This window comes from Theropithecus gelada, chromosome 14 (genome assembly GCF_003255815.1).
Source record: "Theropithecus gelada isolate Dixy chromosome 14, Tgel_1.0, whole genome shotgun sequence".
Taxonomy (NCBI): Eukaryota; Metazoa; Chordata; class Mammalia; order Primates; family Cercopithecidae; genus Theropithecus; species Theropithecus gelada.
In genome coordinates, this window is record NC_037682.1 from 69,830,262 (window position 1) to 69,856,476 (window position 26,215).

Below are 26,215 nucleotides of genomic sequence, written 5' to 3' on the forward strand. Positions count from 1 at the left end.
TTAGTTACTTCCAAGATACAATGGGGTTATAGGCATTGGCTAAATACTTCCCTTCCAAAACGGAGAAATCAGCCAAAACAAAGAAGCTACAGGCCCATGCAAGTCTGAAACCCAGCAGGGCAGTAATTAAATCTTAAAACTCCCAAATAATATCCTTTGTCTCCATGTCTCACATCCAGGTAACATTGATGCAAGGAATGGGTTCCCAAGGCTTTGGGCAGCTCTGCCCCTGTAGCTCTGCAGGGTGCAACCCCTGTGGCTGCTTTCATGGGCTGGCATTGAGTGCCTGCGGTTTTGCCAGGTGCATGGTGCAAGCCATTGGTGGATCTACCATTCTCATGTCTGGAGGATGGTGGCCATCTTCTCACACCTCCATTAACCAGTGTCCCAGTGGGGACTCTGCGTAGGGGCTCCAACCCCACATTTGCCCTCCATGCTGCCATTGTAGAGGTTTTCCATGAGGGCTACGTACCCCCAGCAGACTTCTGCCTGGACATCAGGCATTTCCATACATCCTCTGAAAACTAGGTAGAGGCTCCCAAGCCTCAACTGTCACACTGTGCACCCACCGGCTTAACACCTCATGGAAGCCACCAAGGCCTATGGCTTGCACCCTCTGAAGCATCAGCCTGATCTGTACCTTGGCCCCTTTTAACCGTGGCTAGAGCTGGAGTGGCCATGATGCAGGGTGCCATGACCCAAGGCTGCACAGAGCACTGAGGCCTTGTACCTGGCCCACAAAACCATTATTTCCTCCTAGGTCTCCAGGCCTGTGATGGGAGGAGCTACTGTGAAGGTCTCTGAAATTCCTTCCAGGAATTTTCACCATTATCTTGGTTATGAATATTTGGCTCCTCTTTACATATGCAAATTTCTGCAGCTGGCTTAAATTCCTCCCTTGAAATTTTTTTTTTTCTTCTTTTTTTTTTTTGAGACAGAGTCTTGCTGTGTTGCCCAGGCTGGAGTGCAGTGGCGCAATCTCAGCTCACTGCAAGCTCCACCTCCTGGGTTCATGCCATTCTCCTGCCTCAGCCTCCTGAGTAGCTGGGACTACAGGTGCCTGCCACCACACCCAGCTAATTTTTTTTTTATTTTTTATTTTTAGTAGAGACGGGGTGTCACTGTGTTAGCCAGGATGGTCTCAATATCCTGACCTCGCGATCCACCCATCTCGGCCTCCCAAAGTGCTAGGATTACAGATGTGAGCTACCGCACCCGGCCTTTTTTTTCTTTTATGCCACATGACCAAGCTGCAAATTTTTCAAACCTTATACTCTGCTTCCTTTTTAAATGTAAGTGCCAGTTTTATGTCTTTTTTTTTTTTTTGCTCAAGAATATGAGCATAGGCTGCTAGAAGCAGCCAGACCTTGTCTTGAGTGTTTTGCTGCTTAGAAATTTCTTCCACCAGCGAAGTGCAGTGGCTCATCCATGTAATCCCAGCACTTTGGGAGGCTGAGGTTATGAGGTGGGCCAAGGTGAGCAGATTGCTTAAGCTCAGGAGTTCAAGACTAGCCTGGGCAACATGGCAAAACGTTGGCTCTACCAAAAACACAGAAAATTAGCTGTGTGTGGTGGTGTGCACCTATAATCCCAGCTACTTGTGAGGTTGAGGTAGGGGGATTCCTTGAGCCCAGGAGGCAGAGTTGCAGTGAGATGAGATTGCCCCATTGCACTCCAGCCTGGGTGACAGAGTGACACCCTGTCTCAAAAAAAAAAAAAAAAAGAAGAAGAAAAGAAAAGAAACATCTCCCACCAGATACCCTAAATCATCACTCTCAAGTTCAAAGTTCTACAGATCTCTAGGGCAGGGGCACGATGCCTCCAGTCTGTTTGCTAAAGCATAGCACAAGTAACCTTTACGCTAGTTCCCAGTAAGTTCCTCATCTCCAATACCTTCTCAGCCTGGACTTCACTGTCCATATCACAATCAGCATTTTGGTCACAACCGTTCAACATGTCTCTGGGCATTTCCAAATTTGCCCTCATCTTCCTTTCTTCTTCTGCGCCCTTCAAACTATTCCACCCTCTGCTCATTACATAGTTCCATAGCTGCTTCCACATTTTCAGGTATCTTTGTAGCAATACCCTCTTCCTGGTACCAATTTTCTGTTTCTAGTCTCTTCTTGCATTGCTATAAAGAGCTACCTGAGACTGGTTACTTTCTAGAGAAAAGAGTTTTAATTGGCTCACAGTTCACAGGCTGTATAGGACACATAGCTGGGGAGGCCTCAGGAAACTTACTATCATGGTAGAAGGTGAAGAGGAAGCTGGCACATCTTACATGGCTGGAGCAAGAGGAAGAGAGCAAGCGGAGGGTGCTATACACTTTAAACAACCAGCTCTTACTCAATATCATGAGAACAGCAAGGGGGATACTGGCTCCATGATCCATTCACCTCCTACCAGTCCCCTTCTCCAACATTGGGGATTACAATTAGACATGAGATTTGGGCAGGGACACAAATCCAAACCATGTCAGTATTCCATATTTCTTTCTTTACTGAAGTCAAAGTTGAAAACAGAATACAAGGTGGAAGCTCCCAAGAATGAAAGGACAGACTGGTGATTTCTCAGAGCATATGAGAATCCTTCATTTAAGCTCAAACATTCTAGCATCCAAAAATGAATTTGGATGTGAAGCATCATTAATTCACTATGAAGTAATAGTGCATATATCGTCACCCAACATTAAAAGATATGTAGAGTTTGCTTACTGGCATTGTCTTTAAGATAAATCACCTGTTTCTGTCTTCAAGCAGCTCTACAGAGGAATGAAGCAAAAAGGTAATTGTAATGAGTGCCACAGTAAATGAATCAAGAGAGATATAATGGTAATGAGAGGAAGGAATACCTAAGACTGCCTAGATGACTTAGAGGGATTCCTCACAGAAAGTGGGATCTTCTTCTTTTTTTTTTTGAGAGGGAGTCTTGCTCTGTCACCCAGGCTGGAGTGCAGTGGCGCAGTCTCGGCTCACTGCAAGCTCCGACTCCCAGGTTCACGCCATTCTCCTGCCTCAGCCTCCTGAGTAGCTAGGACTACAGGCGCCTGCCACCACACCCGGCTGATTTTTTGTATTTTTAGTAGAGACAGGGTTTCACTGTGTTAGCCAGGATGGTCTCTGTCTCCTGACTTCGTGATCCGCCTGCCTCTGCCTCCCAAAGTGCTGGGATTACAGGCGTGAGCCATCAAGCCCAGCCGAAAGTGGAATCTTTGACCTGACTCTTGAAGGAGAAGTTTTCCAGGTAAACAATGGTAACTAGCTTACTGGCAGGAAAAACATATGTCTAGATGTAGAAGTGTAGGGAAAAAAGCAGGAGTAGAATCATGGGAAGAGCTCTTCAGTTGGTCACCAATATCTATAAATATTTATTTTTATAGGAAGCTCTAAAGTCATATAATTGGTTGAGGCTAGATTGATATTTAAGGTCCATCCAATCCTTGGATCCTATGACTCTGATTATTTTGTTTTATTTATTTATTTATTTTATTTTACTTTAAGTTTTGCATGTGCTGAACATGCAGGTTTGTCACACAGGTATACATGTGCCATGATGGTTTGCTGCACCTATCAACCCGTTAACTAGGTTTTGTTGTTATTATTGTTGTTTGTTTGTTTGTTTTTTCTGAGACGGAGTCTCGCTCTGTCACCCAGGCTGGAGGGCACTGGCGCAATCTTGGCTTACTGCAGCCTTCACCTCCTGGGTTCAAGTGATTCTCCTGCCTCAGCCTCCCAAGCAGCTGGGACTGCAGGCGGGCGCCACCATGCCCAGCTAATTTTTGTATTTTTAGTAGAGACAGGGTTTCACTGGACAGTATTGGCCAGGCTGGTCTTGAACTCCCAACCTTGTAATCCGCCTGCCTTGGCCCCCAAAGTGCTGGGATTACAGGCGTGAGTCACTGTGCCCAGCCATCATCTAGGTGTTAAGCCCCACTTGCATTAGGTATTTGTCCTAATACTGTCCCTCACAGGGTGACCCAGGCTGGCGTACAGTGGTATGATCATATATCACTATAACCTCAAACTCCTGGACTCAAGCAATCCTGTCATGTCAGCCTCCTGAGTAGCTGAGACTACAATTGTGTGCCACCATGCCTGGCATGTGTGTATATATATACACATACATATATGTACACACACACACATATACATATGTGTATATATGTGTGTGTATATATGTGTATGTATATATGTGTATATATGTATATGTGTGTATATGCACATATATGTATACATGTACACATACATATATGTGTATAGGTGCACACACATACATACATATATGTGTATATATGTATGTATGTGTGTGTACATGTATGTGTGTGTGTGTGTGTATATATGGTTTTTGTTTTTGGTTTTTTTTTTTTGAGACAGACTCTTGCTCCGTCACCCAGGCTGGAGTGCAGTTGTGCAACCTCAGCTCACTGCAACCTCCGCCTCCTGCGTTTAAGCAATTCTTTTTTTTTTTTTTTTTTTTTACAGTTTTAAGATTTAATAAAGTGAAAACAGAGCTCCCATACAAAGGGAGGGGACCCAAAGAGGGTTGCCATTGCCGGCTCGAATGCCTGGGTTTATATCCTGATCATTGTCCCTCCCGCTGTGCTCTTAGGCGATAGATGATTGGCTGTTTCTTTACCTCCTGTTTTTGCCTAATTAGCATTTTAGTGAGCTCTGTTTACTACCTGATTGGTTGGGTGTGAGCTAAATTGCAAGCCCTGTGTTTAAAGGTGGATGCGGTCACCTTCCCAGCTAGGTTTAGGGATTCTTAGTCAGCGTAAGAAATCCAGCTAGTCCTGTCTCTCAGTACCCCCTCTCAACAGGAAAACCCAAGTGCTGTTGGGGAGGTTGGCCGACAACCGCTCTAACTGCTTCCTGCTGAATTGGGGTGTAGTAGGGGTTGTGCAGTTGAGATTTCCTTGGGAGGGGTGTCTTCACTTCAATGTCATTAACATCAGAGCATGGGCTAGCAGGCCAGTCCAGGGGTCCATGGTAGGTCTTAGTCATAGACTGCATCTGGGGCTCCATTTGAAGAACCAATTGTAATTTTACAGCTTTGATTCTGGAAAAGACAAACTTAACAAGGAGGTTAAAGATATAGGGATTGAAATGTATGGCCTGCAGTGCAGGGGATTATTTCTTTGGCACACTTTACAGGCCCTGACTATCTGCTTGATAGTTTTGAAAAGGCCTGGTCCAGTAAATAATGATTTGGCCATCTGATGGGTGTTATCAATGCCTAAGTGAAAGGTTTGGTGAAGGGTTTTAAGTAATTTCCATTGGTTAGCTGCAAGCAAACGTATTTTTCCTTCTTCGGTGGCTAGCCATCCTGGGGGGAGGAAACTATGTTCTTGTGAGGTTCCCCATTCTATTTCTTCTTTTGAGTAATGGGGCTTGGTTTCCCAGAGGGGATTACCCCATACTATAAGCATTTCTGATGGAGGATCCTGCCTTGCAGCTCTTTTGGCTTCAATATCTGCTTGGCGCTTCTCTTCTATTTCCCTTTCCTTTCCTTTCTGATGACCCTGGCAATGTAAGATTGCCACCTCTTTAGGTTTCTGTACAGCCAATAATAATATCCTAATGGTTTCCTGATGTTTGATTGGTGTTCCCTCGGAAGTTAGGAATTCCCTTTCCCTCCATATTGCTGCATGGGCATGGAGGACTAGGTAAGCATACTTAAGAGTCTGTATATATATTTACCCTTTTTCCTTCTCCTAATTCTAGTGCCCAAATGAGGGCTATTAGTTCTGCCAGCTGAGCACTAGTTCCTGGAGTGAGGAGTTACTTTCAAGTATTCCATTATCACTGACCACTGCATACCCGCTTTTCGAAGTCCTTTTTCTACAAAGGAACTTCCATCAGTATACAAGTTGATGTCGGGATCAATCAAGGGAACCTCTAAAAGGTCCCCTTGAGTGGCGCAGGTTTGAGCAATTACTTCATGACAGTTATGTTCTATCTTTTCTTCGTCTGGAAGAAATGTGGCGGGGTTAAGAGTTGCACAAGTGCACAGTCACAGCACTGGCCCTTCAAGTAATAGAGCCTGATATTTAAGTAAATGGTTGTCTGACAGCCACAAGTCTCCTTTAGCAGTGAGTATGCCATTCACATCATGAGATGTCCACACAGTAACATATCTTCCCTGTGTTATTTTAAATGCTTTAGATACTAAAACTGCTACTGCTGCCACTACCCGTAAACAATGAGGCCAACCCTTTGCCACTACATCAGTTTTCTTACTCAGGTATGCCATGGGTTGCAAGCTCATCCCTCGGACCTGTGTAAGGACTCCTAGAGCTATTCCTGTTTTTTCCGTGACATATACGAAGTCTTACCAAGGAACCCTCTTAGTTGCTTTAGGGTTTTGGGATGAGGATAAGCCAGTATGGGCTGGATACGTTCCTCACTGAGGACCCTGGTGCCTTTGGATAATTTTAGCCCTAAGTATTTAGGCTGCTGTGAGCAGAGCTGAGCCTTTGGTTTGGAAACCTTGTAGCCACAGGTAGCGAGGAAATTTAAGAGCGCTTGGGTGGCTTGATGGCACAAGGTTTCTGAACGGGCAGCTAAAAGTAAATCATCCACATACCAAAGGATAAGAGTGTCCAGGTGTGAGAACTGGCTCAAGTCTTGGGCTAATGCCTGGACAAATAGATGGGGGCTATCACTGAACCCTTGGGGTAAAACAGTCCAGGTGAGTTGAGACGTTGAGTTCAAAGGATCTTCAAAGGCAAACAAGAATTGAGAGTCAAGATATACAGGGATGCAGAAAAAGGCATCCTTAAGGTCCAGGACTATAAACCACTCTGCTTCCTCTGGTATTTGGGAAAGCAGAATATAAGGGTTAGGTACTGCTGGGTATAGAGGGACAATGACCTCACTGATAATCCTGAGATCTTGCACTAACCTCCACTGTCTGTTGGGTTTCTGTACTCCTAAAATTGGAGTATTGCAGGGGCTATTGCATGGTTTTACTAGGCCTTGGGCTTTAAGTCCTTAACAATTTTTTTGAGTCCTTGTTGGGCCTCGGGTCTAAGGGGGTACTGCCTTTGGTAGGGAAAGGAGGCAGAATCCTTTAGTTTAATTTGAACAGGATGGGCATTTTTTGCTCGTCCATAGTGTCCTTCCGTTGCCCAGACTTCAGGATTAATTCCTTCCTCAAGCAGGGGACAACAAACGGGTGTTCCTTTTCCTATGTTTAGGTGTATAATGGCCCCTGCTTTTGCTAGAATGTCTCTCCCTAACAAGGGAGTGGGGCTTTCAGGCATAATTAGAAAAGCATGTGAAAAGAGTAAAGTTCCCCAGTCACAACTTAGTGGCTGGGAGAAGTATCTAGTGACTGGCTGTCCTAGGACCCCTCAGATAGTGACAGATCTGGAGGACAGTTGTCTGGGACAGGAGAGTAAGACTGAGAAGTCCGCACCAGTGTCCAGGAGACAGTTAACCTCCTGGCCCTCAATGGTTAAGCATACCCGGGGTTCTGTGAGGGTGATGGCATGGGCTGGCACTTGCCCTGGGCACCCTCAGTCCTGCTGGATCATCTGGTTAGTGGCTTCTGACTCAGAGGACCTTTGTCCCCTAGGGCAGTGGGCCTTCCAGTGATTCCCTTGACATAAGGGGCATGGATGAGGGGGCGGCTTATTTCTATGCGGACAATCTTTTATAAAGTGTCCTTGTAGACTGCACTGGAAGCAAGCCCTATTAGGCATTCGATTTCCCTAGGCTTTCTGTGTTCCAGAGCCTCCAAAGTCCGCTTGCCTGAGGGCCATGACTAAAGCAGTGGCCTTTTTTTTCATCCCGTTTATCCAGTTCTGCCTGCTGCTCCTGATCTCTATTATAAGAAACCGAGGTTGCCAAGTTCAATAGGGTTTCTAAGTTTTTTGAAGTTTTTTCTAATGTCTGCAGCTGACTGAGTGATAAACCTATCCTTTAAGATTAGTTGGCCTTCAATAGAGTCAGGTGACAGAGAGGTATGCTTTCTCAATGCCTCCCTTAGTCTCTCCAGAAAGGCAGTAGGATTTTCTTCCCTTCCCTGTGTTATAGTGGACATCATTGAATAATTCACAGGCTTCTTCCTAGTTTTCCTTAGTCCTTCTAGCACGAAAGTTAGCGAATCTCTGCAGCACCAAGCTCCATGTTCTGATTCTGTGTCCCCTGAGGGTCTACACTGGGAACTGCCTGCTGGCCTGTGGGGAATCGTTCTCTTTCCTCTGTTGTCATCCTATCATTGACCTGACTGAGGTACCAGAGATCGCCAAACTCTCAGGCTACAGTTATGGCAGCACTTCTCTCATTTGGGGTTAGTGTCTGACTTAGCAGTAACATTATATCTCTCCATGTCAGATCAAAGGATTGCCCTAACCCTTGTAAAACATCAATATGGCCATCACGGTTATCTGAGAATTTACCTAGGTCTATTTTAATTTGCTTCAAATCTGAGAGAGAAAAAGGTACGTACACTCTGGCTGGGCCGAATTCTCCTCCTCCCACCGCTTGGAGGGGGCATAATTGGGGAATATTGGCACTCTTTGGTTCATTGTTTATCCCTTTGTCTATCTCCTTTTGGACCGTTTGGGTTGAAGGGGATTCCTTATTAGTTGGGGAAGGAGTTGGGGGGACGCCGGGTAGGGAGGTAGACTCTAAGGGCTTCCTATAGGGTATAAATCACACTTTGTACATAATTGCGAATTGTCTCTTAATGAAAAGAAAGTTTGTACATGTGGCACTTCACTCCATTTGCCTTCTTTTCTACGAAAGAGATCTAGGTGTAAGATGGTGTTATAATTTATACTTCCTTCAGGAGGCCAGGTTTCTCCCCCTTGAAGATGATATCGTGGCCAGGCGGTACTGCAGAAAAATATAAATCATTTCTTTCTTAGTGTCTGAGAGTCAAATTGGTCCCAATTCTCCAGAATATATCTTAGGGGCATTTTTGCCTTACGGGGAACGTTTCCCATTGCTTTGGAGGTCCCTTCATGGTCGCCAAATGTTACCGGGGGGCCCTTGCTCCCAGAGCTCCCAAGATGGCGGTGGGCTGCTTCCAAGATGGTGGCAAGCCTTGTGTTCTCTGACCTGGGGTTCTTGGCCTCACAGATTCCAAGGAATGGAATCTTGGGCCATGCTGTGAGTGTTATAGCTCTATTAGAAGCCATGGGTCACGGAAGAGAACCGTGGAACCCAGTGACTAGTGTTCAGCTCAATTAGGACGAACCTGGGCACTTAGTCGTGCAGGAACAATGGCAAGCCTTTAGCCCGATCGGGAGCGGCAGTGGGCACCTCGCTGGATCAGGAGCACAGCGGACACCCTGCTGGATCCAGAGGGATGGAAGTCAGCGGCAGGTCTGTGACGGCGGCAAACAGCAGTGGTGGACATGGAAGAGTGCAGCTGCAAGATTTAATAGAGTGAAAACAGAACTCCCATACAAAGGGAGGGAACCCAAAGAGGGTAGTCCGTGTTTAACCAATTCTTGTGCCTCAGCCTCCTGAGTAGCTGGGATTACAGGCATGTGCCACTATGCCTGGCTAATTTTTGTAATTTTAGTAGAGACAGGGTTTCGCTATGTTGGCCAGGATGGTCTTGAACTCCTGGCCTCAAGAGATCCACCCACTCTTGGCCTCCCAAAGTGCTGGGATTGTAGGCATGAGCCACCACACCTGACTGATTTTTTTATAGAGACAAACTCTCACTATGTTGCTCAGGCTGGTCTCAAACTCCTGGCCTCAAGTGACCCTCCTGCCTCAGCCCCTCAAAGCACTGAGATTACAGGTGTGAGCCCCTCTGCCTACCCCTATAACTCTTATTATTGCAGCTAATATGGTGGACTTGAATCTTACTAAGGGATTATATTTTAAAGTTGGCAATTATGGTAAAATTTGCAAATAGTTCAAATCCTTTAAGATGATCCTTTTTTTTTTTTTTTTTTTTTTAATGCAACAGTTTCACTCTTGTCACCCAGGCTGGAGGTCAGTGGCACAATCTTGGCTCACTGCAACCTCTGCCTCCCACGTTCAAGCGATTCTCCTGCCTCAGCCTCCCGAGTAGCTGGGATTACAGGTGCCTGCTACCAAGCCCAGCTAATTTTGGTATTTTTAGTAGATGTGGAGTTTCACCATGTTTGCCAGGCTGGTCTCGAACTCCTGACTTCAGGTGATACGCCCACCTTGGCCTCCCGAAATGTTGGGATTACAGGCATGAGCCACCGCTCCTGGCCAAGATGATCCCTTTAATGTTAGAACATAATGATTATTCTTGGGCCCGTCTCTATTGAAGATACAAAAATTAGTCAGGCATGGTGGCACACGCCTGTAATCCCAGCTACTTGGGAAGCTGAGGCAGGGAGAATCGCTTGAACCTGGGAGGCGGAGGTTGCAGTGAGCCGAGATCAAGCCACTGCACTCCAGCCTGGGCAACAGAGCGAGACTCCATCTAAACAAATAAAAAATAAAAAAAAGAACATAGTGGTTATTCTTGATTGAGAACCAGATTAATTAGTTGCCTTGCATTTAGGGTGTATATTATATGAAAAAATGCATACTGTAGTTCTAAACACTAAAAATACACTCAGTGAGTCAAAGGTTCATATTGGAAGCAGCAACTATGAAATTGACATAGAAGGAATAGTAGATACTTGTCTGCTATCTCATGTACAATCCAGGGCATATGTTCCTTGAATGGAATGACTGAATTGCCAGGCACAGTGGCTCACACCTGTAATCTCAACATGTTGGGAGGCCAAGATAGGAGGATTGCTTGAGCCTAGGAGTTCAAGACAAGCCTGGGCAATAGAGAAAGACCACGTCGCTACAGAAAGTTAAACAATTAGCCAGGCACGGGGGCATGCATCTGTATTCCCAGCTACTTGGGAGGCTGAGGTGGGAGGATCACTTGAGCCTGGGAGGTTGAGGCTGCAGTGAGCCCTGATGGCACCACTGCCCTCCAGCCTCAGTGACAGAGAGTGAGACCCTGTCTCAAAAACAAAAAACAATGACTGAATTACTCTATTTCCATAGTTCTTACTCTCTCCTTCTCTGGACCATATAGCTGAATCCCCAAAAGGTAAAGGCCCCTATAATATGGTTCCTTTATATATATTTTGCAAATTAGACATAGTATCTAATGTGGTTGAGTCCCCAATATTTATTCTACAGCTCATGATTTGCCTAACTAGTCATGGTTTAGTTTAGTAATGGATTACGTAGCGTGATTACTTAGTGTGAAGGCCAAGGTGTTGTAATAGAAGTCTCAAAATTCAGTAGCATAAAGAAGATGGAAGTGTCTTTCTCTGATAAATTATTGTGGCCAGTCCAAACTTTTGGTGGGGTGAGAGAGATGTGAATAGCACAGGCTCATTTAGGGACCTTGGTTTTTTCCTTTTTATTGCTCTACCATCTCCTAGAACATTTGAATTGTAGGAACCAGTTGTAGGCATGGCAGGGCTCTAACTTGCAAGGAAGAGGAAAGAGAAGAAAAGCTCATGCCAAACCTAGATATGAAATCGTTTCTTCTGCTCACATTCCATTGAATTTTATATTAGTGACAGCACAGTCACATGACCACACTTAACTGCAAGAAGGACAGAAAACGGAGTGTCTAGCTTATCAGCTATGTGCCCCAGAAAACAGGCAGAATAGATTTTGAAAGAAAAACTAGTCATCTGCCATTATGAGATGGGAGGGTAAGTTGGCTAGCAGACTTTTGGAAAAGATTTCCATTGTCCTAAACTAATAAAGAAACATATAATACTAGACCAAAAGTTTGTTAATATTTTGATAATTCCACTTGTAAGAAATGTTTCCTCTATAATCTTACATATCTTCTTTTGTATATTCTAAAACATTATTCTGAGAAGGGGACCATCGGCCTCAATAGACTGCCAGAGGGGCCTGTAGCACAAAAACAGGCCTCTGCCCTGGCAGAGGCAGCAAGATTATTTAAGAGCCTGTTAATTCAGACAAGCAATAATGACAATGTGACTCAGGCAGCGTCCACAGGGGATAGATTCCAGAGATCCTTTAACCTTCACTCACAGAATCTGCTTTTATCAGCAATACAGCAAGATGATAGCATTGCTACTACCCATTTGTGCTCACTTAATTTTGGCAGAAGGAAATACTTCTTTGGAAGTGTAGTTTAGGAATGTTTTCTTTTTAAAGTTAACATGAAATAGGGAGAAACGTTCAAGACAGATAGGATGCCATCTTGTTGCTTAGCCGGCATAATGGATATTAGCTGGACATTTTTCCATAATTAATAGCTTCTCCCACAGAAAAAACAGTAAGCTTTTACCACCTTAGGTCGTGTGACAGCCTTTTAAAGTAGAGGAACAGAATCAGACACTCAATAGGAACAAGAGCCTAGTCATTTGCCCTGAGGGATTGGAAACAGCACAGGAATTGCTAGTGGCAGGTTGAGGATGCCTCATTAACAGTCTCATGCTCCAATCCCAGGCCTCTGCACAAAATTGTGAGTAATCACTGCCAATGCTTGGATCCACAGGCCTTTGCAGTTATCTTTCATTGCTTTGTACATGACACTGTGAGCCTTCAGTAAAGCAGCAGCAGCCCAATTCATCACTTGAGTTCCATTGATCCAGCCACTCCAATGGGCTGTGGCTGTCTCTAGTCTAATCTCCAGAGGATTATGGGTCTGCAGTCTCCTATGACCTTACACTTGGATTTCCAGCAGTCAGTGGCCTTGTTTCATTTTACTAGAATGTGAGCTCTGGGTGAGAGAGCGAGACTCCATCTAAAAAAAAAAATTGAATAAATAAAATTGCACATGTAAATATGTAAGACATTATTATTACAGGATTTAACGAAAACTCATATTCATCCTCCCCATACGTTTCTTTTTTTTTTTTTTTTTTTTTTTTGAGACAGAGTTTCGCTCTTGTCGCCCAGCTGGAATGCAGTGGCACGATCTCAGCTCACTGCAACCTCCACCTTCCGGGTTCAAGCAATTCTCCTGCCTCAGCCTCCTGAGTAGCTGGAATTACAGGCACACACCACCACATCTGGCTAATTTTTGTATTTTTAGTAGAGACAGGGTTTCACCATGTTAGCCAGGCTGGTCTTGAACTCCTGACCTCGGGTAATCCGCCCTCCTTGGCCTCCCAAAGTGCTGGGATTACAGGCGTGAGCCACTGCGCCTGGTCCCCATACCTTTCATAAATATATACATTTTAGTCCTATCTCCATGACGCCTCATCTTCCTGAACTGGAAAACTCTTCTTTGGCCCATTTGTTATCTCTTTGAGAATTTCAACAGCTCTTTTCCTATACCACCACTACCATTAGAATGTACCCCTTCTACAACCACTGCTTCAAGGCCTATTCATGTTCATACTTCGAGACCCAGTTAAAACAGCATTGTCTTCGATGACAGTTTCCCATTTGGGTTTATTCACTCTGTCTTCTGAGATCCTCAACTCCATTTCTTCTCATCCTACTATAAATATTTGCACATTTTCACTAACCTTACCTGAATGAAACTCCATGGAACATTTGGTTCATCTCAGTATTTCTATTGCTTAGAAATACTGAGACATGGCACAGAGTTAAGTTCTCAGTAAATGCTAGATGAATGAATGAAAGGATAGAGGTATATGGGTCAGGAAAGGAATGCTTTGTCTCTGAGAGCTTCAGTGCTAAAAGCATTGTCCTCGTGCAGATGCCTACCAGGCGGAGACCGGTAGGTTGGGCTGGTAGTTCCCAGACTCTAACTCCCATATCCCCTCTGCTGACGTAGAGGTAGTTCAAGAAGCCACCATCCTTTAATGCTCAATTCATCTTTATTAAACACTTCACCTTAAATGTGCCTGGAAGACTGGGAAGACTTTTCAGAGTGATAGGTAGATTTTAAAGCATAAAAAGAAGTTTCCTGGAGTTAGCTGGGAAGGTTAGGAAGTTCAGAAAAAAGTAACAATATAGAGATTCTTAGGAAATTTTTCTAAAGTCAAAATTTTAGCATGCTATGCAAGTGCTTTCTTTTCCCACCTCAGCTGTCACTCTACATACAAGTTGTACTGAATTAACTGTTCTTCTAGTCTTTTTCTTTCCTCTGAGCCTTTTTTTTTTTTTGAGACAGAGTCTCACTCTGTTGCCCAGGCTGGAGTGCAGTGGCAAGATCTCAGCTCACTGCAAGCTCCATCTCCTGGATTCACACCGTTTTCCTGTCTCAGCCTCCCAAGTAGCTGGGACTACAGGTGCCCGCTACCACGCCCGGCTAATTTTTTGTATTTTTAGTAGAGACAGGGTTTCACCATGTTCGCCAGGATGGTCTCGATCTCCTGACCTTGTGATCCGCCCACCTCGGCCTTCCAAAGTGCTGGGATTACAGGCATGAGCCACCGTGCCTGGCTGCTTTTTTTTTGAAATGAAGTATTGGTCTTGTTGCCTAGGCTGGAGTGCAATGGTGTGATCTCAGCTCACTGCAACCTCTGCCTCCCAGGTTCAAGTGATTCTCCTGCCTCAGCCTCCCAAGTAGCTGGGACTGCAGGCACGTGCCACCACGCCCAGCTAATTTTTGTATTTTTAGTTGAGACGGGGTTTCGCCATATTGACCAGGCTGGTCTCAAACTACAGACTTCAGGTGGTCTGCCCACCTCAGCCTCCCAAAGTGTTAGGATTACAGGCATGAGCCACCATGCCTGGCCACTTTTTTTTTTTTTTTTTTTTAAATGTACAGTCCAGAGTTTTGTTTTTTTTTTTACACAAATTATGGCATGAATTCGCAGGGAATAGGCTCCAGCAACTCAGGCTTCTTCCCATTGGTTCTTACACAGTGTGCTTCTCCGGGCGGGGCAGGCTGGTGTTTCATTTGAACCCGGGTACCTTTCTCTCTGGCTTCCTTCTTTTACTGAACATTTTCCTTCATGCATTTCAGGAAGCTATATTGGCTCTTAGAGTGCTTAATGTGCTCAATAGGCACATTAATTCTCGTGGCAAGAAAATGGCCCGTAACTTACTTGTTTACAACAATGCCAACAGCATGTTGGGTAATAGTGTAGATTCTTCCAGTTTTGCCATGGTAACATTTGTGGGACATTCCTTTTTGAACAGTATACCCATTCCCTTGATGTCTACAATATCACCTGTCTTATAGATTCACACGTACCATGTGGCCAAAGGAACAACTCCATATTTTCTAAAAGGCCTAGAGGACATATATTGGGGGCATCTCCTCTTTCCCTTTGTATTTGTCATTTTGGCAAATTACTGGAAGATGGTTGTTCTAGCCAAAAGGTCCTGAGCCTTTTTAAATGCTTTTTCCTGTACTTGGAATGCCTTCTTTCCCTGATTTCCTTGATTTATCTCTTTTTTTTGTTTGTTTTTTTTAGACAGGGTCTCACTCTGTTGCCCAGGATGGAGTGCAGTGGTGTAGTCATGGCTCACTGCAGCCTTGACCTCCCAGGTTCAAGCAATCCTCCCAACTCAGCTCTCCTGAGTAGCTGGGACTACAGGCCTAAGTCACCATACCCAGCTAATTTTTTATTTTTTGTAGAGACAGGGTCTCCCTATATTGCCCAGGCTGGTCTTAAACTCCTAGATTCAAGGGATCCTGCCTCGTCAGCCTCCCTAAGTGCCTTAAAGAGCCTATGAGTGATGCTTGGCACAAAGTGAACCTCAGTAGACATTTCTTGAATGAATGAATCCCACAAGAATGCCTATTGCAATGAAAGATTGAGAGCAGGTAACTGTCTACTTTCTCTTTCCACATCCAGCATTCTCCTGGTGTGCAGCCTGCAGATGTGAAGGAAGTTGTTGAGAAGGGTGTACAGACTCTTGTGATTGGCCGAGGGATGAGCGAGGCCTTGAAGGTAGGTGTTGGTATGCACAGCATTTCTGAGGACAGGTGGTGATCTCTTGGACCTTTGTCTTACAGATTTGTCCTTCTTGGGAGGTCATCTTTATATATCATGTACCCTCGTTTTGCTGACCCAGGATAGCAATGGCTGTATACATTCCTCTGCCTCATCAGCGTTGGGCTCTCCAGTCTACCTAACCCTGAGACAGTGTCATTTCAGCTATTTCTCAGAATCTCTCAAGTTCTACAAGGATCACTACTTGGTTCTTTACATTTTAATAATACTTTCTATCCTCATAGTATATTTTATAGTACTTCTAATTTTTCTTTTCTTGGACACATTTATGTTTTTCCCCTCTTCAGAAAAAAATGTAATTTTATTTTTCCTTTTTAAAAAATATAGATGGGGTCTCACTATTGTTGCCCAGGCTGGTCTTGAGCTCCTGAACTCAAATGATCTCCCGCCTTGGCCTTCCAAAGTGCTAGGATTACAAATGTGAGCTACCACACCTGGCCTATTTTTAAATTTTTTTTTTTTCTTTTTTTTTTTTGAGATGGAGTCTTGCTCTGTCACCCAGGCTGAGTGCAGTGGTGCCATCTTGGCTCACTGTAAGCTCTGCCTTCCAGGTTCACCCCATTCTCCTGCCTCAGCCTCCCGAGTAGCTGGGACTACAGGCCCCTGCCACCACGCCTGGTTAATTTTTTTTAGTTTTAGTAGAGTTGGGGTTTCACTGTGTTAGCCAGGATGGTCTTGATCTCCTGACCTTGTGATCCACCTGTCTCAGCCTCCCAAAGTGCTGGGATTACAGGTGTGAGCCACCGCACCTGGCTTATTTTTTAATTTTCTTACAGAAATAATACATGCTCATTGCAAAATATTTAAAAATTCAATGCAGAAATGTAGAAGTAAAAAGGTGAGATATTCCCTTCCCCGTCTTCATATTTGGTGTATATTTCTCCAGTCTTCTCTGAATGCATCTGCAAATATATACACACTTACACATATAGATATACGTTTATATACTTATAACCATTTTACATAAATATGTATTCTGTAACTTTTTCCCCCACTTATATTACTATATTTTGTATAGTCTTCCACATAGAGGCCTACCTTATTCTTTTCTTTATAGATGTCCTACAGTCCTGTTCCCTACTGATGAAGGTGCCCCTTATATCTAGGGCTTTATGTATATAGGGCACTTTCATCAATAGGGCTCAAGCAATCCTCCTACCTCGGCCTCCTGAAGTGCTGGAATTAAAGGCTTGAGCCACCATGCCCAGCCTATTTATATTTTAAAAATTTAAACTAGTTTTTTTTTTTTTTCGCCAATACAATAATTTCTATCTGATAGGCTACTTTTATAAATCTCAAATATATAGAAAATATAGGGCATATTAAAAAATATTTCACTTGAGTTCTTTCTGAGGCAGAGTCTAATTAAAATCTATTTTTAAAAAATATTCAGGACAAGCCAGAGTTGAGAAAATATCATCTAATAATAGGTGTCACTATTAAGAACATCTTTTATATAAATTCATTTACAAATATTTATTAAGCATTTTCTATGGGTAAAGCACTATTCTAGGCACTGGGGATGGTGTGATAAACAAGACAAACAAGGTTCATGCCCCTCATGGATAATAAAAAACTAGACAACTTCAGATAATAATAAACAGTGAAGAAAATGGTGACTTATGCGGGGCTACTATGGGGTGAGCAAGAAAGGCCTTTCTGGGAAGACTTTTGAGCTGCAGTGTACATACATGAGTCAATTTCATCCTCACACCAACCCTGTGATGTAAGCACTATTATACCTATTTTACAAGTGAAGAAATTGGGGCTGGGAGACTTTAAAGAGCTAGCCTAACATTTCTTAGTATGTGGCAAAGAAGACATTTAGACTCAGTTTAGACTACCTCAAACATTTAACATTTATGGAGCTTGCACACCAAGGTAGATGTTTCACATACCCTTAGCTCAGCTAGTTGTCATACCAACCCTGGGAGCTAGCTGTTAATATCCCTAATTTACAGACATGAAAACAAAGACTCAGATAACTTAATTTACTTACCCAAGGTTACAGTGCTAGTAAAGATGTAAATCCAAGGCTAACTGCAAATTCCATGTTCTTTCATTTCCATTTCACTTGAGCTTTATGCTTGGGTATTATGATACCTCTGTCAAAGAGGGCTTTTTGACTCATTGGGGCTCCCTGCCCAATTTTGAACTGGTGATACACTGAGTGATCATGAAGTGGCGATTGTCAACGTCTAATTCTGTAGAGTACACCTGCCTCATGGCAGTAAAGGAAACCCTGGGGGGCCTTTCCCCCTACTTACTCATCTCTTTTCCACCTTCCCAGGTGCCTTCATCAACTGTGGAGTACCTCAAGAAACATGGCATTGATGTGCGGGTCCTCCAGACAGAGCAGGCAGTGAAGGAGTATAATGCCTTGGTTGCCCAAGGGGTCAGGGTGGGAGGTGTCTTCCATTCCACCTGCTGATGGAGCCTCGAGAGGAGAATAAATCACTAAGTACCTCTGCCTGTGACTGTCACTCACCATTCTCCAAACCAGCCTCCCCTAAGCATTTTTGGACACCTGCTCATGCCAGGCTGTGCTAGGCAATTGGGATGCAGGGATGACCAAGACAAGGTCCCTGTCCTTGAGGGTGTTAAAAGAAAAAAAAGAGGAGACAGAAGTTTAATAATGTAGTGAATGAACTGAGGGAACATTTGAGTAACAGGAACAGTAGGAGTATGCCCTGGGAGTTGGGTTCTAGACAGGCTGTTCTACTAACCAACCCTGAGACTGGAGCCAGATCATTCGCTCTGGACTTCGAATTTCAACTATAGGCCAGGTGCCATGGCTCACACCTGTAATCCAAACACTTTGGGAGGCTGAGGTGGGCGGATCACTTGAGGTCAGGAGTTCAACCCCAGCCTAGCCAACGTGGTGAAACACATCTCTATCAAAACTACAAAAATTAGCCGGGCGCAGTGGCTCAGGCCTGTAGCCCCAGCACTTTGGGAGGCCAAGACGGGCGGATCACGAGGTCAAGAGATTGAGACCGTCCTGGCTAACACGGTGAAACCCCGTCTCTACTAAAAATACAAAAAATTAGCCGGGCGTGGTGGCAGGCGCCTGTAGTCCCAGCTACACGGGAGGCTGAGGCAGGAGAATGGCGTGAACCTGGGGGGCAGAGCTTGCAGTGAGCCGAGATCACGCCACTGCACTCCAGCCTGGGCGACAGAGCGAGACTCCGTCTCAAAAAAAAAAAAACTACAAAAATTAGCTGGGCGTGGTGTCACGAGCCTGTAGTCCCAGCTACTTGGGAGGCTAAGGCAGCAGGAGGATCACTTGAACCTGGGAGGAATAGGTTGCGGTGAGCCGAGATGGCACGACTGCACTCCAGCCTGGGTGACAGTGAGAGACTGTTTAAAAAAAAAAATTCAACTGTAAAATGTTTGTGCTGGACTAGATGCCCTTTAAAGGTTCCTACTGGCTCAGATAGTCTTTGTTCTACTAAACACCCAGATGGCCTTTGTGAAGCCTTAGAATAGACTGAGAGAATTACAAGTTATCAGCATCACCTTATTTTTAATTTTTCTTTCTTTTTAAAGAACTATGGGCTTTGGTGTCAAATAGCCTTGACTTTGAACTGCAACTCACTGCCACTCACTGATTGGGCATTTGTCTAATTGCTTAGTTTCACTGTTCTCATAACATTATCAGTACCTGGAGTCACTGTAGGTATTAAATGAGGCAATTCATAGAAAGTTATTAACTCACTGCGTGGCATTTAGTAAGGACTCAATACATTAAACCACTGTTGTCCTTTTCTTTCTACTAATGGCGATACTGTGTAAAGCCAACTAGTTTCATTTTATGTCTTAATATAGCAACTTATTATTTCAAAGAGTCATAGAATGTTGGAGCCCAAAGGAACTATCTCACTCATTTATTCAGTAATCCTCTTTCATATACATTTGTGGACAGCCTATTACTAATTTTCTTATGACCAGTTAATTGTTGGGCCCTGGGGGAATAAGGATGAATGTTACAATTCCTGCCCTTAGGAATTAGGTTGTATGAGAGAAAGACAAGTAAACAATAATGATACAATGCTAATATTATAATAGTTACTACGTCCAGTGGTGGCACAAAGAAAAGACTAATTTATCCTACTAGGATGGAAGAAAAATTAGGGAAGACATCACTAAGGAGATGACATTTAAGCTGAGTCTTAAAAAATGGAAGGTTCATTAATTCACTGAAAAAAACATTTACTTGGCAGCTCTTTTAACTAGACATTTACTAGGTATGGTATTTATCACAGCCATAACCAAATAAAATCGCTTCACCCCCGCCATCATTGGAGCAGCAGCAGTGGAAAGATGATTTCTGCTTCACATGATCCTGCCACCTGACTATATAGTTAGGCTTCTTACCTACAGGGACCAATCCATAGACTGGACAGCAACTTAAGATGTGGCTTGGCAAGAAAAGCTGAAACAGTGTGGAAAATGAAGGGATTTATTTTTTTCCAAGTTCACCAAGTAAGTGGCAGACATAGGATTAGAACCCAGCACTGTGTCTTGACCATTTTATGGCATACACCTCCTTGCTCCCTAGAAGCAGACGGGAGTGAGTGCTTCACAGACCCGACACCAAGCACTGAAGTCTTGGAAGGATCTGCTTGGTGCCCTTTCCATAGCCCTTTCACTTGTCAGATGGCAGATCCTTCTAGATCTGTTCCCTCGGCTCATAAAGCCAGCCCTCTCTATAGCTAAGAGGGATGTTTGATAAAATTCAGACTGTTTTCTCTAGTGATGCAGTCTTTTTTTTTTTTTTGTCAAATGTAAAGTGAGAGCTCCAATGGGTGTTGAATTCAGTGTGGGTGTAATCATTGTTCCTAAGTGAGTTGTCTCCAATTAAAGAGAACTTAGTGCAAACTTCTTAGAGACAGAAGTATCTGTCAGTGACATTATTAAACTTTTAAGAAAACCTGCTAATACATAGCCCCTACTTTTGAACCTGGTGCACATGGTCAATGATGGAAATATGTAGAGCTTGAAGAGAAGCTGTTTCTTCACATAACTATACTTAGTACTGTGTCTTAATCGTTAAAGCATCTCAGTTAGTTTGTAGTTAACACAGCCCTCAAGCTGCCCACAGGTAATTTCTTCTAACCTGAGTGGTTAAGACAAGAAGTTGGCTGGGTGTGGTGGCTCACGCCTGTAATCCCAGCACTTTGGGAGGCCGAGGTAGGCGGATCACCTGAGGTCAGCAGTTTGAGACCAGCCTGGCCAACATGGTGAAATCCCATCTCTACTAAAAATACAAAAATTAGCTGGGCATGATGGCACATGCCTGTAATCCCAGCTAGTCTACTCGGGAGGCTGAGGCAGGAGAATCGCTGGAACCAGGGAGGCAGAGCCTGCTGTGAGCTGAGATCGTGCCACTGCACTCCAGCCTGGGCAACAGAGCAAGACTCCGTCTCAAAAAAAAAAAGACAAGACAAGAAGTTGGCCACGGCTAGGTGTGTACCTTTCTTCTCCATAATTGTGTATGCTGAGTTCAGTCATCTCAAAGCAAATATAAAATCCTTTCAGAAACTTGAATCTTTTTTTGCAGCATGCCATGGTACCGCTACCTTTGCTCTGGATTCATGGAATCATTCTTTCCTTGCCGGGTATGTGCCAGGAGTTGTGCTGGGGATACAGCACAGACATTCTTACAGTCCAGGTACAGATCAGTTGGAAGAAATAAAACATGTAAACATACAGTGAGGATGTAGAAGTTGCAAATTGGCAAAAATCTACCTGGAGACATGTTTTGTTTGTCTCAGTAATTTTAACATTTACTGTAGTTACCAAGGTTTTTTAACTTTCATGAAAATGAAGATTTCTGGCTGTTTTGGAAGAATGGGAAGAATTGACACCACTAGGCCCACATTTATAAATGAAAATAACTTGAGTGGAATGGAATAGAGAATGTGCTTCTCTGATTGCCTTCTCCAACAGAGAATGTGCTGATTCTTCAATTGCTGTTATATTCTAGACCACTTTATTCCTTTACTTTTCCTGCCTACCTTTCTTAAGGGGTTTGCATTTGTGAACCTGCAATGCAGTATTAATAAATACTATACTATCTGTGAAGAATATCGTATAGGAGGCTGTGGGAACATAGAGGAAATGTTCCAAGCCCATAAGAGACACAGATATGTCCTAGAACAAGGCCCAGTCATGAAGAATGGAAGGAAAGGAGCCATAGGAGACAGTCTGAGGAGCACATTCCCAGGCTCAGCAGGTCCAAAGGCCTAGAGGTGAGAGAACACTACAGGTAATTCTGTTCAGCTAGAGTAGTACAGAGACAGTTTGGGACAGGGAGTATGAGGCTGGAGATGAAGCAGAGGCATGAAGAGCCTTCAAGATAGGAGTTTTGACTTTTTCCTGGGATGAGTAGTGATCCACTGAAAGGGCCTGATCTGGTCAGATGAGCTCATCACTTTAGGAGGGCTGATGGTGGCTCCATCAATATAGAAACAGTATAAGAAGAGGACTAAGAAACATGAAGGAAGAGGAATCTAAAGGACTTGATGGCTACTTCTGTATGAGGGATGAGGAAGGAATCCAATGTGACAAACAGGTTTCTGACTCTGACTGCTGGGTTCATGCTAGACCGCTCACTAAGAACAGACCCCTGTGATGCAAGTCATCTGGGGAAGAAACAGGAGGCCTGGGTTCTAGCCTTAGCTTCACCACTAACTCAGTCTCTCTGGGCCTGCGTATTCATTTGCAAATGAAGGTGCCACACTGGAATGCTCTTTATGCCCTCTTCCAAGCCTTTATAAAAAGGTCTTTTTATTTTTTCACTTCAGTGGAAAAGTACAGAACCAGAGAAAACCTAAAATTCTCATATTCCCCAGAAAGTGAAAATTCAGGGTAAAAGCAATTTAAAAAGTTGAGTCCAACCCCGATATGATACTAGAATTCCTTAGCAACACATTTTTCAGGAGCTTGTTCAACCTTTGCTCAAACTCATCTAGCCTGGAGAATTCCATATCCCCTAGTGCAGCCCGTTCAATTCTTATACAGCTTTTAAAAATGTATTCTGATACTAAGCCAAAACCTATCCCTTAGTGCTTGTCTACCTTTAATGGAAAAAGTACTACATTTTACATTTTCAAGACAGGATTAAGTCCTGGCTTTGTCTCTTAGACAGACACTATCTCAAAGCCTCTGTTTCCTTACATGGAAAATGAGGGCTAACTTGGAGGATTTTTTATAAAAGGGGTACTTATCTGAAAAATATCCAGCATATTCTTCCCTTAGGCTTTCTATAATTACAGCATGATGGGCTCAGGCAGCAGCCATGGTTCTTCATGTTTTTGTCTAGGCTCCAACCCAGCAAATGCCATCAGATGTTCATGTCGGGGCTGTGGTAGAATTCCACCTGGCTACAGCTTCATGGCACATCCTTGAGAGATGCAAAACAGGTAAGCACACTAGAAAAGTCAGCTCCCTGGAGTTAGTCATTCTTCCCCTAGTCCCTCTTTAGCACTCATGACCTCGTGGAAATAGACGGCCTAGAAATAGACTGCCGGATCTGTCATTGATTAATTGTATGACCTAGGACAGGTTACTTATTTCTCTCGACTTCAGCTGCCTTGTTTATAAAATGAAGACAATAGTACCTAGAGAGTTAATTAATTAATGTAAAGAGCTTACAAAACTGCCAGGTACACCAAAGTACCTTAAACCAAAAGTTAAAACATGCTTGAATTTAAATTCCAGCTCCACCTCTGAGTAATTGTATTATCTTGCTATTATTTTTATAAGCTTGCCAAGTGGCAAATACAATCAAGACTGGCTGCAGGTTCAGATTCTACCAATCGTTATTTAATCCGTCCTATTCAACCACCATTGAGGTCCAGTTATCTCTGTTTCACAGATGAGGAAACAGAGGCAGAAAGAGCTTTTTCCCATATACTTCCCCTGAGGTGATATAGCGTAGACCTTTGGGATCTTCTCAGATTTGAATGAATACAGGCTTTATTACTTACTGTATAGTTGTCCCACCAGTGACTTAAGTCTCTGAGCCTCATTTGGCTATTGTGAAGATTAAATGACAGGTGAAGTACATAGCACAGGCGGTACCAAAGGGTAACCTCTCTGGAGCACTGACTGTTGTTGTATCACACCTGCAAGGTTTTTTTTTTTTAAAACAGAGATGGGGTCTTGCTGTGTTGCCCAGGCTGGTCTTGAACTCCTGGGCTCAAGTAATCCTCCTGCCTCCCATAATCCCAAAGTGCTGGGATTATAGGCATGAGCCACAGTCCCCAGCCTCACACCTAAAACTTTAACTCACATGCAGCATCAACTCGTGAGAGATGCTGCAGTAAATGACTTTATTTCTTGCACTGGTTCCCTATTTCCCATAATCCTGATTTCTTTTCTAAAATTTAGCTCTTCTATATTATTTATTTAAAGCCATAGAGGTCCTAAGAATAATGGCAGGCAAGATCAAGAATTTCCCTCAAAGCCAGGCACAGTGGCTCACGCCTGTAATCCCAGCACTTTGGGAGACCGAGGTGGGCATCACTAGGTCAGGAGATCGAGACCATCCTGGCTAACATGGTGAAACCCCGTCTCTACGAAAAATACAAAAAATTAGCCAGGCGTGATGGCGGGCACCTGTGGTCCCGGCTACTCAGGAGGGTGAGGCAGGAGAATGGCATGAACCTGGGAGGCAGAGGTTGCCGTGAGCCAAGATCACACCATTGCACTCCAGCCTGAGCGACACAAGACTCCATCTCAAAAAAAAAAAAAAAAATTTTCCTCAAAGATGAAAATGATTCATTCTCCAGCTATTCAGTCCTTGGCCCAGCTACTGCCTGCGTTAGGGAAGAGACTTCCTAGCAAGATAACGCATGTTTAAGGTCCTTCAGCAACTGTCAATGGTAAAAAAGTACAGTTGTTAAAGCGGCCTTGGAGTTGCCCTGACAAACACACCGTCACTTTAAGAAATAAGACTACAGCTCAAATAACCAGTTATCAGGAGGTAGCTGGACCTTTGTGTTTCACACCTGAGGAATAGCATGTAAGCATGCAGTATAAAAGCTGAAGCTATAGCCACACATTTCTTTACAGACCAGGAACTAGAACAGCTTGGTGTTTTCTCAACTTTATTGTGGAGATAGGGAGGGGAAGTAGACTTGAAGGTTTTTTATTTTTTAATGAAGAAACAATTTATCCTGTGTTTGATATCAGATGAGACTGTAAGGGTCACATACTCCTTAAGCCTACATATCAATTCCAGGTGAAGTGCTTCAGGCTTGGCTCATTCTGACACCTAAGAAGGACCCTCTAGGCCATGGTTGGAAAGACTGTTTTTGCCTCAGCGCCGTGCAGGTTTGGGCATTATATAAACTTTTACAGGCTTGCTGAAGGGAATGGTGCCCTCGATGCTGGTTTCCACCTGTGGTGACACCTCACCACCCTCCATCCAGGGGCATTTTGGAATGCGAGCGCTGGAGTTGTAGGCCAGCAGCAGCCTCACTTCCACCTGGCATGCCTCTGAAAAAAAGATAAAAGAAATCGTCTATAACTAGGCACCTGCTAGGAATGAGGATGAAATGTGAAGTTAAAGAAATATCAAAATGGAAGCAGTAGGAAGAAATTTCTTCATCCGTCCGCATCCCTCCCCTTACCCTCACCAAACAAAACACTTCCCAGGTGAAATCCTGGTAGGCTGACAATGAGCCTGCAGATGTGATGCTACTCCATCACCTTCCCCTCGGGCTCACTGTGGCACAGAGCCAAAGCTGCTGAGACAACTGGAGAGCAAGCTAAAAACCCTTTCAGAAAGATTAATTGCTTCATGATCTGCTTTATGAACTGGGCTAAAATTCTTACGCAGGTGTGGATTTGGGCAGTTTCTGAGAACCTCTCAGCGTTTCAAGACTTCCAGCCTCAGAACAGAGGGTCAGAAGGTGCATGTGGCTTATTCTCATACCCAGCTGGGCTCTTCCTGCACAGTTCCATCTCAAGCCTCAGGGCTGCATGTACCACAGACTACTTTATTAGTGGAGAGGAAGCCTTTGAATAGGAAATGGTTGGCCAAAAATTTCTGGCCAATGAACAGGAACATGTTTCAGGGACCTAAAATGTCTGAAAACATTTCATTCTCTCATTACATTATCTTACAATATAATCATCTAGTGTCTCTATGTGGCAGGTCCTAGCAAGAATAAATAAGAACCCCCCTCAAGTTGCTGGCTGTTTGGTTGAGGAAACAGATAGTTGCAATGGAGTACAATACACGCTCTAACCAAGCCTGCAAGAAGTACTGAGGAAGGGAGTGCAGGAAGACTTTGGAATAGAATATCCATTCTTGCCAAGCACATA

General features: G+C 43.9%; 2 protein-coding genes across 5 annotated transcripts in view; one reads left to right on the forward strand and one right to left on the reverse strand.

Moving 5' to 3' along the window:
- The window catches only part of AAMDC (adipogenesis associated Mth938 domain containing), a 51,503-nt gene extending 33,159 nt beyond the window's left edge, over positions 1 to 18,344 (forward strand). For all 4 annotated transcript variants that reach the window (XM_025357628.1, XM_025357627.1, XM_025357630.1 and 1 more), the window contains exons 3-4: positions 15,719 to 15,814; positions 18,168 to 18,344. In XM_025357628.1, coding sequence (XP_025213413.1) covers positions 15,719 to 15,814; positions 18,168 to 18,308 — 237 coding nt within the window. In that variant the 3' untranslated portion in view covers positions 18,309 to 18,344. The remainder of the gene's footprint in view (positions 1 to 15,718; positions 15,815 to 18,167) is intronic.
- Positions 18,345 to 24,976: 6,632 nt separating this feature from the next.
- Positions 24,977 to 26,215, reverse strand: part of INTS4 (integrator complex subunit 4) — a 110,643-nt gene continuing 109,404 nt past the window's right edge. The window contains exon 23 of the mRNA XM_025357625.1: positions 24,977 to 25,384. Coding sequence (XP_025213410.1) covers positions 25,206 to 25,384 — 179 coding nt within the window. The 3' untranslated portion in view covers positions 24,977 to 25,205. The remainder of the gene's footprint in view (positions 25,385 to 26,215) is intronic.